This window comes from Coturnix japonica, chromosome 3 (assembly GCF_001577835.2).
Source record: "Coturnix japonica isolate 7356 chromosome 3, Coturnix japonica 2.1, whole genome shotgun sequence".
NCBI classification, from domain to species: domain Eukaryota; kingdom Metazoa; phylum Chordata; class Aves; order Galliformes; family Phasianidae; genus Coturnix; species Coturnix japonica.
Genome location: NC_029518.1, coordinates 1,690,246 through 1,702,929, shown reverse-complemented (window position 1 = coordinate 1,702,929; position 12,684 = coordinate 1,690,246). Strand labels below are relative to the sequence as shown.

General features: G+C 42.4%; 1 protein-coding gene across 4 annotated transcripts in view; it reads left to right on the top strand.

Annotated features, from left to right (window-relative positions):
• Positions 1-6,809, top strand: part of AFTPH (aftiphilin) — a 45,469-nt gene extending 38,660 nt beyond the window's left edge. For 3 of the 4 annotated variants that reach the window (XM_015856521.2, XM_015856518.2, XM_015856520.2), the window contains 2 exons: positions 266-389; positions 5,597-6,809. In XM_015856521.2, coding sequence (XP_015712007.1) covers positions 266-389; positions 5,597-5,741 — 269 coding nt within the window. In that variant the 3' untranslated portion in view covers positions 5,742-6,809. Of the gene's footprint in view, positions 1-265; positions 390-5,596 lie in introns of those variants that run through there. The other variant, XM_015856522.2, reaches the window with a different exon arrangement.
• The last annotated feature ends 5,875 nt before the right edge of the window (positions 6,810-12,684 follow it).

Sequence of the window (12,684 nt, the reverse complement as noted above, 5' to 3'; positions counted from 1 at the left end):
GTTTTACTCTTAGACTGAGACCTTGTATACCAGGCTTGATCCAAGGTGTGTGTACTGCATAATATAGCTTTGAAAGCTACTGAAAAGTGTGGGGAGAGAAGATGCTGCTTTAGATACAGACGTGTTCTGTCATGTTCTTTTTGTGTATCTTGAAATTTTAAACGATTCAGATGTTTACAGAAAACAGTCTCTAGCAAGCTGCTCTGTGGCTAGTTATGTCTGTCCTTGTCTCCAACCATCACTGACTATCATTTTATACTATAAGGTGTGGATCCTGAGTTGTATGAATTGACAACCTCAAAACTGGAAACTTCCAATGCAAGCAGCAGAGTGACAGATGCATTTGCAAGACTCATGTCCACGGTAGAGAAGGCGAGCACGTCCACAAGGTAAATAACATCAGTCATGCTTTTCCCTTTTCTTTCTTTTTTTTTCCCCCGAGGAGTGAATGTGTGTGACATTTGCGAAGGAACAAAATGTTTAAGATGTAAGCCAAGGTTACATGTTACAAACGTCAAATCTGTACTACTGTAGTTTAAATTTTGTTTTATCATAAAGCTCTAAAACAAAATGGGAAACAGTTTGTGAGCTGACAGAAGTCACCACGTTCAATGTCAAAAGCTAGAACCAAAGGCTTAATTGGAGGATAAGACTTGCTGAATAACAGAAGTGATTCCTAAGAGTGGAAGGGTAAATTGAAGCTCCCAGTTCAGGCTGTTAGGACTTTAACAGATGGCTTTTCTAGGTCTTTGATATAGCTGTTAAACACTTATACGGTTCCAGCACCAGTAAAATTTTTGGTGACCAAACATCAGATTTATTTTGCTGTTGCAAGTTATTTTTTAGGAGCTAACACACATAGCTCGTGTGGCTGGTTCATTATATCCTTTCTGCTTCATGGAGCTCATGCAAAATTTTTCTGGACTTAGCTCTGTTTGTAGAGTATATGAAGGTTTTAGGTGTCAAATGTCTTCCTTGACATCTGGCCTGGTAAATAGGTAGTCTTTCACTTCTTAAGCTTGAATACTTTGAGTTTAGTTGTTTAATGTCCATCTTAGCAGCTCTGGACTGTCTTAATGTATAGATAACGATTGTGCACATTAGAGAGACACTGAGTGATTCTAAGCAGTAAAATGCTTTTACTATTGAGGAGGTACATGTCTATTTCATAGACATGTATTTAATAGTTGCTTTGCAACTAATAGCAGGATGTCTTCTCTCTGAGCTTCAGCTCTCTAAAACTAAATAAATAAGTTTCTGTGCAGCATAGCACTTAAAGCACATGGGTATAGGTGAATAGAACTGCAGCATGTGTAAGGAATTCTAATGGTTGGAGCAGCCTCGTGTAAAATAAGTAACACTAAAAATTTCACAGCTCTTTTAGAACATGTTCTTTCATTGAGAAAACAGTCTTGATAGTTTTCCCGCAGTGAAAATGTTCAAGGTGAATGCTGAATAAAAGACCAATGCTCTATGGCATTTCAAGAGCGAACCAGTAGAGGGAACTCCATACCTCAGTGCTCCACTTTTGGATTGCCTGTTTCTATGCATGGAGGACATATACTTCTTGTGAACATAACGTAGCGGGAAAGTCTGAATTTAGCTAATTAGCAAAGGTAGAAATAGTTGGAAGTATTTTTGTAGTATGTCCAAAGTCTAATGTAAAAATAATCATAAATTTGCAGCAGGGTATGTCCACTCCAAATATTGTTATTTATTCTCTTTATGTCTGTTCTTAGATTTCTGTCTGCTTGCTTGACAGACCTTTAAGATATCTATTTGCTTTTATTTACAAATAAGCAGTGCAGTCTGCTTTGCTTATGAATCCTGACCTTCATTTTTCTATATTATTTTCTCTGGGGGTGAGTTTTTTGTTTAAGTGCTTCCACAGAACACTTAAAGCTTTTAGTTGCTGTGTTGAAGCTCGATGATTACATATCAAAGCTCTTCCTTAGTTCTGGAGAGCATTGCTTGGTAACAAGAAAAGGTTCTAGACTGGTGCTATTGAAATACAGCTGTCTGTAGGAAAGGGTTGGAGGCCTCAAATGTGCCAGTTATGTTCAGATACATGCAGATGAGCTGCTTTAAAGCAGCTGTTTTCAGCGATAAACAAGTTTCGTATGTTTTTGTCTGCTCTGAAGCTTGTTTTTCTGTCTTTTCATATATTCTGAAAAAACACCAGTATCTTGAAAAACTTAAATGTCAGAGATAAAGTCTTATCTCAGCAGTATGCTAGGTATGTTGTAGGGTGTAGCTTTATCCAGCAAAAATTGCATTTCTTTTGGATTTTTTATTCATCATGGCCCTAGAGTCCTGGTGGCTGGGTAAAGCCAGCTCAGCAAAGGTGGCCCATGTGCACTAAAATGGAAACAGATTTAACCATTCACAGTAAATCAGGGGAAGATGTGAAGAAGTGACTAAGCACTGCTGCAGCACCAACTTCGGTTGAGCTAAGATTACCCCACATCTGTCTGTAAATTGTCTGAATTCAGGATCTTTGAGGTTAAAGTTTAGAGGGAGGTATCATTTCAGCTATAATAAGCCACTTTTCTTTGAAATAGCTCCATCTTTTCCTTTTGATCACCTGAAGTTGGAAAATTAGTTTCTCAAAAGGAAAGAGCTGGGAGATGTACAATTGACAGGTAAACAGAGGCTAAACAAGATGTTTTGTATGAAGGATTATCGTGATAGAAAGATAATCTACGATGAATGGAAAATGCTCACTGTTGTCGGAGGCTCTCAGTAAGCTCCACAAAGGAGCGATCTCCAGAGAAAGAGATCCTGCCTTAGTGGTAGTCAGTCCTTAAATGAGATCTGGGAGGGGTGGAGCCAAGATTCCGGTAGCACAGCCAAATTACCTTCACCTGTGCTCCAGCAGTTGATTCGTTGCTTGACTAAGTTGGTCAATCAGAGGTTCAGGCTGTGATCAACAGTTTCACACATAGGAGAGGAGGGGGAACTTTGCAATTCTGTTGAATTGGCAGAGATCAAAAGTTTTTCTGCTGACTTCTGGAAGGAAAGCATTTCCAAGAAATGGCTGAAACCCTCATTTAAACTGCAAACACTCCATGGTGGACTGTTGGATGTAGTAAACTAACTCTTAAGAGTGATTTTTAAAGTTTCTAATCGCCTCATTGTTGCTATTAGAGCCTGGCCTTTTTGGTGATATCCTCAAAGCCTTTTGCAAATGCAAGTGATCACTTAAATCCTGAAAGACTGAATGCTGCAGGAAGGAGTTAGAATGTAAGCTGGAACAGTTGGTTATGAGTGACACATCAGCAAAGCATTACGTATGTCTTGAATCTTCTTCCAGTGGCTTTTGTGCCTGTCAGTCTGGCTAATTTTTTGCAGTTCAGTGTTAATGTGCTATTAAAAAAAGAAAACAAACTAACAACAAAAGCTTCATGCCAGCAGGTAGAAGAACAGGTATAATTGCTTGGGGAAAGGTATTCCCTCAGTTCCCTGTCTTGGGAAGAAATGTAACCTGATGTAAGAGAAGAGGTGGAGAGGGCAAAGTGTTTTCTAGAAGGTAGTTTTAAAACCTTAATGATGTTAATGTAAAACTAGTCAGCAGTGATGATAGTACTTTAACTCTCTATAAACTTAAGATAATGAGTAATTGTTTAGGGTCGCCCTGCGAGTCTTGCTACTGAAGGTGTTGACTAGTCTGTTACCCAGAGAGGGTAATTGCAGTGTCCAGTCTTACTGTCTTCTAGAGGAGCCTGAGCCAAATAAAATGCAGCGCTGCCTCCGAGACCTCGCAGTGCAGTTTCTTAGTATGACACAGTTGCGCAGAGGAGGAAGAGGCATATAAATAGCAAGGAGTGTGTGAGCTCCATCTTGGTGCCTGATTACAATTGCAGGAACTCCTTTTAATGCAGATCTCTGAGTCAGCCCTCTTCCTTTGGCTTCCTCTGTCAAATACTCCTTTGTTAGCTGTAAGTCCTTGATCACCAGGAGTTTGTACCTTTAAAAGGCTTGTGGTAAGTGATAACTAATAGTGGCACCAGATACTGATAACACAGCGGTGGGTGACAAACACGTTTCAGCAGCTCAGAGATAGTCCTTAGAGCACACACAGCACTGACAGTGAAGCTGTTAGAGAAGGCTGCACATATTGGCTCTCTGCTTCTTCCGTTGGTAAATCCAGCACACAGCTTTGTTTATCCTCCATAATTTGGTAATCTGCCTAGTCAGTGGCTCATGAAATTCCACTGCAGCAGAGAAAAGAAAGTATTGCTATTCTAGCAATGAAAAATCAGATTTAGTATCTATAATGTCTCATCTTGAGATCTTCCATCAAGTAGAGGTTTCAAGTAGCAAACAGAACTGGTAACTCAGTGTCAACACAGTGATCAGTGATGTCAAGGATGAGTTTAACTCCAGATTATTTTCTTGTTCCTTTAGCCAAGAAATTCTGAGACTGCTGCTGAAGGAAACACATAGCTCCTGACTTCTTCTGATCTCTGATCAGCTCAGGGAATGATCCTGATGGGTGCTGACAAAACAGATACATGACTATATGTTGCTTTGTGACTGGAGCAGTGATTTCCTTCTCGTAGACACAGCTGAAAGTTTATAGCTGTGGATAAGATATGGAAAGCAAATTTCTGAATTGCTCTACATAAAGGCAGTTTGTTTCTGGCCTTTTGTCTCAGCTTTTCACTCCATGGCAGAGGAGCTTCCTTAGCAAGGATTTCCAGTGTCATTGTAGGGTAAGGCTAGTGCATTTCTGTGAATATTTGGTTTTCTAGTAATAACCAGGATTCTTCAAGATGAAGCATCATGTATGGGAGTGTGGGCAGTGGATGGGATCTTCTGTGGCTGTTTGAGCCATTAGGAAATGTTTCTTGCGTAACAGTGAGAACCAAGCAGCATGGGTTTTCAGATTCTTTATTCATTTCTGCTCAGAAGTTCTGCTGAATAATGCAAATGGCAAAGTAAACACCAGTGGTTCCCCCAACTGCTGGGTGCATCCTTATGGGCTACACATGCCACTGCACTTCAAAGCAAGTTAGCAGCAAGTTGTGAGCTACTATTTGCTGATGATGAGACCCTGCAGGGGGAAAAGAGGCTGTTGATCATGTTATAGAGAAGTACAGTATGTAGTCCGAGTGCAGTTGTGTTAAAAACACATCTTAAGTACATTTCTATTACTTCTTATTTTTAAAGGAACTTCTTAACGACCTTTCTAGTTTTCCATTTTGTAACTGAAAGATTATGCTGAACTTAGGCAGTTTAATGCTTACGTTCCTTTTGTCTTAGCTCTAGAATATGAGTATGGCAGTTTCTTCAAGTGAATAGTCCCAGAATGGCACACTGGAACTTGCCTCCCCCCCAGATAAATTAGCATCTGAATAGGGAATAATTTCTCCTTATTGCAACAGTATTCAGGAACATTTTGCTGACTTCCCATTGAATGTTCTGTTGGCAGGCAGGTATGTATTATAACATTAGCCTAGCTTCAAATAGCTTACAGAAGTGCCTTTCTGTGGGAGACAAACTGACAGAACATTGCTTCCATCGGTGATTCTTTCAGTGATCTGTTGGATTGCAGGTACCAGATTAATGCACTTTTTTCTTTTCTTCCCAACAGGAAGCCTAAAAAGGAAGAACATCTCAGTGAAGAGGCTGCCAAGGTGATTTCTAGCCTTCCTGACTTAACTTTCATGCATGCCAAGGTGTTGATGTTCCCAGCCACATTAACACCTTCAACAAGCTGCCAAGAAAAGGTAGACTAAAGTGATGTGAATTGGACGTTTTCTATTGATTTTCTTTTTCTTCCCTCTATGGGTCATTAAAAGCAATCTTGCTTTAATTAAAACAAACAAACAAAAAAATCAAGTTCAGATGATTTGTTGGTAAGCAGCACTAGAAAGGTATACATAGTTATGTATATTTATTTACATACCGAAGACCTAAATTTATATTAGAGAAAAAATGTAAATAACTGGGGGTAAAATCTTTTTGAAGATCTATTCTTTTTGTTGTGCTGGGGTGTATACATTTATGTCTTTGTGAAATACACTGGTGATGTCCTTCTTACAAAACTTTAAAAAGTTTAAATATATATATATATATCCTAGAAACACATGATGGAAAAACTTCAATCTTCACAATGCGTGAAGTCCCCTTTAAAAGTTTTCAGATTGCATTGAGTGTCTTTTTCTTTCCTGCATATATTGAAATACTTTTTGATGGGAAAACAGAAGGTTACATCGAGGGGTTTCAGTTGTTGTTATTTAAAACTCGCTATTTTCTCTTCTGTTATAACGAGCTTAGGATGTGTTCTTCCTTTTCTCCTCCCCCTTTCCTCCCCTGGTCGATTGGTTGGCTGATCAATTTTTGTTCTTAAACTTCAGTGGTATGGTTCTGTCGCTATGTAGCCTTTTGAAAGGTATGCTGGTAGTAACTTCTCGCTCCAGTTATGGATCCTTGCCTAAACACTTGATTTTTGGGTCGTTATGAGGCTGTCTGCTTTTAATCAGTTTGAATTGGAAAAGAAGGACCAAAACTATATGAATGTCTTACAATGAAATTTATCTGTTAAAAATTCTTATGTTCTGTTGTACCACTATTTCTGTTTGATTTTGCACAGTGTAAAATGACATAATCATAGATTGCTATGGTTTTAGGCTGTATATACAGTAAAAACTATGGGTTGTAAATGTTTGGGGAAATTCCTATGGAAAAAAGAGAGCTATGTAGAAGAACCTCTAAAAAGGTCAATGTGCATGCCCAAGGTCTTTTGAGATTTAAGTGTGTAAATTTCCTTTTAGCTTACACAAAATAAAATAATTTAAAAGATATATATGTATATGGTCTGTTTTCTTTTTATCCAGAATGTATACGTTATTCTTCTTTCAGTTGATGCTAAAATTGATGTGCTGCATTAACTGTAGAACCTTTTAATTTTCATTGTGCAGTCCCACAATGCACATCTGTCCTGCAGAAGAAGCAGCAGACTTCTCTTCAGCTGTCCTGTCTCTTTGAATATATAACAGTGTAGTCTTTTATTTCTGCCTCTGACTTACAAGGTGCTGTGGCTCAAGACATGTTGGTATTTGAGATTAAAGACTTATTCAAAATAATAGGCAGTGCTGAACTGCAAGAAACACACATTCAGGTGATGTGGGAAGGAACACAAGTTTTGCCTGTTTCCCAGCTCTTCAGAGGATATTAGTGAACTATTTGGAATAGAGTCTGCAGGTAAGGCATGCTCTGGGTGCAGATGTTCTTTGAGGGGGCTTTGTGTGGGCAGAGTGACTAGCATCTAACCTTTCCTATGCACACAGCTCTTTAAGTGGTAGTCACCAGCACTTCATCAGCTGACAAGTGGTTCTGACAAACCTCCAATGCACTTCTCACCTCTTTGAATTCTCTGTCCTCTGACAGCACTTGGATCAGAAAAGGTAAAGTTAAAGTTTGATGTTACTAACAGATAAGCTGAAATGTTGTCCTTGCAGACTTTTCTCTTGTAGGAGTCCCTTGGATTAGTACTGGATGGAGCTCTACCTTTGTGAGCTCAGGAGTTTCAGTGAGTGGTGGCTGGTCAGAAATGAAAGAGCAGCTTGTGTAGTTGTGATAAAGGCTAAACTGACTCTTTTGCCTTCCAGTCAGTGATGCAGTGTGCAGTGCTATAGTAACAAACAAAAAAAAGAAAGAAGAAACCTGCACCCTTTTGTAGTCGAAAAGATTTATGCAAAAGCCAGCTGCTTTACCGTATACATCCAAAAAGCTTATGTTAGCTTTAGCACATTTTCACTGCAGCGCTGACTTCATGCCTGTTTCACCTCAAAATTGGCTTTGCTGTTCTCACAGGTTTAGCGTAGTGTTCTTTAATGCCTGCTTATTTTATTGTTCATTTCTGTTTGGCTGCTGTAGGTTAAAAATGGCCCTTTTGTTCTTGTAGCTGTAGTGCGTCCCTTGGAGCTGGAGCAGTGGTATAGCTGCAGCAGAGAGCTATGGCTATTGTTCCAAGGAGAATATGTTTAGGAGCTGACTCATGATCCTTGTCTGGCAGCGAATTGACTGAAGTATTAAGGAGAGGTGGGGGGTGGAAGTGCCAGCTGCAAGTTGATCTTTAGTCTCCTCACAATTGCCTCTAGAGGCAGCTGCCCATTTGTCTTAGCAGTCCTCAAGTGCGGTCCTAGTGGCCTGCCATAAATGGGGGGAGGGAAGGAAATGGCAGGGGAAGGGATTTCTGCTTTGAGTGATAAACCAATCTGACGCTCTGTGAAACCTGGTGCTACCCACAGCATGTTTATGGGGGTTTTATGTTGTTTCTGCCAAAAATGAAAAATAAGAGATTACCTCTCACAGACCTACTCTGCTGAAAAACATAAATCTTCCATCTAAATTCAGCCTTTTGAGATGGATGCTGCTTGCCTTAAAAAGCAGTGTTGCTTTTCAGCTGCTTGTTTAATCTAACCCCTTCTTCCTTGTCAGTTATGGGATGGACAAACGCATTATTCTACCTCTCTCCTGTCTTTTAAAGGCAGTTTTGTCTACCACATGCAGTCTACATGGAGGTACCCTTCTCTGCTGTTCCTGAAACTCCATGGTTCAGTGCTGCCTTACCATGAGCTTTGCCACCTGCTGCACTGCCTGCAGTCCTTGAGGCTCTACGTCTTCCACAGAATACTATTAGTTTGACAGGTTCATTTTGAGATCCCAAAAATGAAGCTTATGAATAATGTACATAAATTCCCTCCTGTACAATTATTGTGTGCAGGGGCTAACTTTTATCATGCTGGATTGCTGAACACAGTTTTACGTGGTAGTGTGATTGCTGTTGGACTGCAGGACCACTGCTCTTCCAGCTGGATCTCCAGGAATCTGCATAGGATGCAAGAGAGGCTTAACTCAGTGTGTATATGATGGATCAGCCCTGGTGCAACTGCTTACCTCCAGGTACAACTCTTCTGTTCCACTTCTGTTCCTCTGTATAATTACCTTTTAGATTTCAGAGCAGTCTGAAAGCAGGATGCCTAGTTGCAAAATACACTTGAATATAATTTATAATAGCATACAGCAGCTTCTAGGAGTGTCCGCTTAGAAAAGCACAGTAGTTGGTTCATAATCAGGCCCCTGTGCTGAACAGGTGATAAAGGCAGCAGGCAGCCTGGTGTGCTCCCTTAGGTGAACCTGGAACATGAAAGTAGGGGAAAAGAAGTGCCTTATTTGCTCATTTGTTGTACTTTTAGGATTCAGCAACATCAGGAGTTAGGTGCATGTGCTAAGTAGCTGGAACTGCTGGAGCTCTTGTTTTTAATCTTGTCATCTCAAACTTGTAAGATGTGTTGTTATCCCTGCATTACGGCAGGGCTGCAGAGACCAGCTCTGTTTGATGTGCCCTGATCAGCTTTGAAGTTTGCCAGTGATGTCTGGGAAACACTCAACTGATAAAGGTGTCAAAAATACCTCACAGGCATAGTGGATGCTCACTGTCTTCCATCTGAATTCACTATATGGTCACCCAAGAGATTTATTCCTGTATTAAGGGGGTTCTGAATCTTCTTCTGTGGATCCACTGTTGTTTGTTTTTTTATTTGGACTCTACTCACCTAATTTTAGGGCAAATATCCCCCAGAGGTTCATAACAATACATGTAGGAGTTAGGCTGTGTGCCTTAAATAAGTCTTGGGACTACTTGTAGAATGTGGAGGGGCAAAAAGAATACTTCTCTTCCAACTGAAACAGGCCATGGTCCTGCAGAAGGTAAAATAATGAGTAACCAAGGACTAACACAAAGGAGAGTCAGGTACTGTAGATATTTTGAACGTTTGGTTAAATAGACTTAGTGGTCCTTTTTGTGTAGTTTTCCCTGTGCTTAATGATACTTTTACTGTGATTTTGTGTGTTTGGAATACGTATGCACACATGCAGAAAACCAATCTTCATTCAAACATTCTGTTTCCTTCAGACAGTGAAGAACTGCAGTGAGCGCAGCTACTGAAACCAGGTGTGGTTTTAAAGATGGCCTTAATCTTATAAATGGCAGGAAGTATTGTCTCATCTGAGCTTGTCTTCAGCACTTGGAAGGCATTAAACAAAGGGAGAAAAGCAAGTGCTTTGGATCAGACCTTAATCTTTGACTGGCCTTCAGCTGCTCGGGAGGATGATGCCTCTTAGGAAATGCTGTCCACATACCTCAGGTAACTGCGGCCTCATGCTGTAATGCAGAGAGCATGGCAAACCTCACTGTGAGGCACACAAGGTAGATGGCAATAGGACAAGGGGGAATGGTTTTAATCTACAGGAGCGGAGATTTAGATTAGCTGTCAGAGGGGAGTTTCTTACTGGAAGAGTAGTTGCATTGCTGACTGCCTTACTCCTGTAGATGCACCAGTTTAAGGGCTATACAGAAAATGAGGCAAGAAGTTTTGCTGGATCACTCCCAATGTCCCTTCATCTCTTCACTCAGCTCCAGGGCAGAGTGCTGGGAACAGAGTATTATTATTTTTGTTGCCCTCTCTTTCCTTGTCCACCTACGTGAAGCTCATTCTGGCAACTTTCCACCTCTTTTGGCCGGGGAGGAGGAAGCAGGGTGGAAAGGGAGGAACTAACAGCTGTCCTTTAGGTTTCTAATCAATGCAGCTCCTTAGCAGGATGGCAGTGTGAGCTCAGTCATTAGGAAAGCTGCTCTTTCATTCAGGAGGCAGCCTGAGCCAACTCTCCCCAGTCCGGGACCGAAGAGGTAAGGAGTTCAGGCTTTTCCAGCTTGTAGGCCCATCGCAGCTGGCACGGGCTCCTTTTCTTCCCAGTGTTTCATTTCTGCAGCCTGCTGGAGAACCTGCTGGCACCGGAGATGAGTCTGTCTGGGGAAACCAGCAGCATTTTGCACTGGGTGTGACTGAGTTTTTCTCCTCGTCATGAAAGCCTCCTTCATTTGAGATTGGAGTGGATGCAGGATGGGGATCAGGACTTAACTGTTAAGAAAGCTCAGAGTTGAATGGATTTTTGAGAAAACAAGCTGGATGGGTGCTAAACACTCCAGGTGCTCTTAGCACCGTAGTTGTCCTTGGCCTTCATGAGCAATGCTGCCTATAGGGGTAGGGTCCATTTATGGACCAGTAGGGTCTCCTCAGTCTTTAGTCTGCCTTGTTCTCTTATTTGCTGCCTGCATTGCTTATTTCCGTCTACCTGAGTGCTTCTCACAGGAGTTCTTAGCTCATTTGTGTTTTAATCCTCCTGATTTGTCTGCAGCCCTGGTTGCTGTAATCTCTGCGGGTCACTGTGCAGTCTGCGTGTTTCTTACTCCACGGCTGTTTGCTGCCATCAGCACGTTTGATCATGGTTGAATTTACATCAAAGAATCACCTGACAAAGAAGCAGGCCTGATAATAGGCTCTGGTTTCTTCTCGGCAACCCAAACAGGTAGATGCAAACAAGGGAGCTCTGCTGGGATTGCAGGGGAGTTTGTGCTCTACTTTCAGCACTGCTTGCTTTGCTCTCCTGCCTGGTGGAGCCTGCCTCCCCCAGATAGAGCTGCCACTGGAAAAGGGGGAAGCAATGCAAAGAAAGGCCTCCTGTAAAACCAATTCACACATGGGAAATCCTCATTAGCTGGAGAGAGGGGGGAGGAAAAGATGCTCCGGCTGTTGCTATTGTAGCTGCAGAAGTGCAGCTCACACATTACAGCTGCAGCCGTGGTGTGATTGTTCCCTGCTTCTTCAGGGTTGCTCGAAGAATAGGCTGATAAATTCAAGAGCAGCTTCTCTAGCAGAACACTTCAGCTTAAGTGTCTAAATAGGGTTTTTGCATTTGCTTTTGTTTGTATAGTTTATGCTCCCCAGACCGTTTTCCCTGTCTAGAGCTGGCTGCGATGGTCACACATAGTTATATGTGATTATAGACAGATACCAAATGATGGGTACGTAACAATGTCTGCCTTCTATTCTGGGATTCTTTGAGACACTGGATGCCCTTCATATGCTTTACCTCTTCGGAGGACCCGTGTGCTTTAGGAAGAGGTGTTGGCTAGGAGCTAACATTGCACAGCTGGGCTCGGCCTGCTCGGTGGGGTTATCTGCATTGCTACAGGCTGGTGTAGTCATCAAGTTGAGATCAAGTCCCTGATTTCTGGGTTAACCACAGTCAAAAACCACACTTAAAATACTCTTTTCCTATGGTTGTTCTGGGTGATAAACTCAATATAAGATGAAGCTCTTGAAAACAGATTGCTTTAATCTGTTACAGCAGGGTGTTCCTTGGTACAAAAAGTTACCTGTGGGTGGCACAGGGTGTCCTGGGCTGACCTGACCGTACCAGGTTGCCTGTTCACTGCCTCCCTGCTCTGTGGCCAGGTCTGTTTCCCCCCCCCATCCCTCCCTGAGCACACAGCAGCTCAGCCGGCCCTGCTCCCCTCTAACCCTTCAGCCCTGCTCCCCACGGGGACCTGCTGAGGTTCCCATTGCGCCCGTGGGTTCCAGCCTCTGCCGCAGGGAGCGGCGGTGAGGCAGGAGGTCACGGCAGGAGCACGGGGCGTGGGAGGGGAGGCGGGCTCAGGGCTGTGGCAGCAGGCTGCGACTCGCTGCCTCTCAGAGCTCATCCCCAGGGCCGCACTGAGGAGCCGTCCCTCCTGCCTGGCGCGTTTCACTCCCGTTCTCCCCCACCCCTTTGCCTTGGATTGCACAGCGCTGCGGTGTCTGCTCTCGGGTGTGGGACTGAAAACTGGTCGGA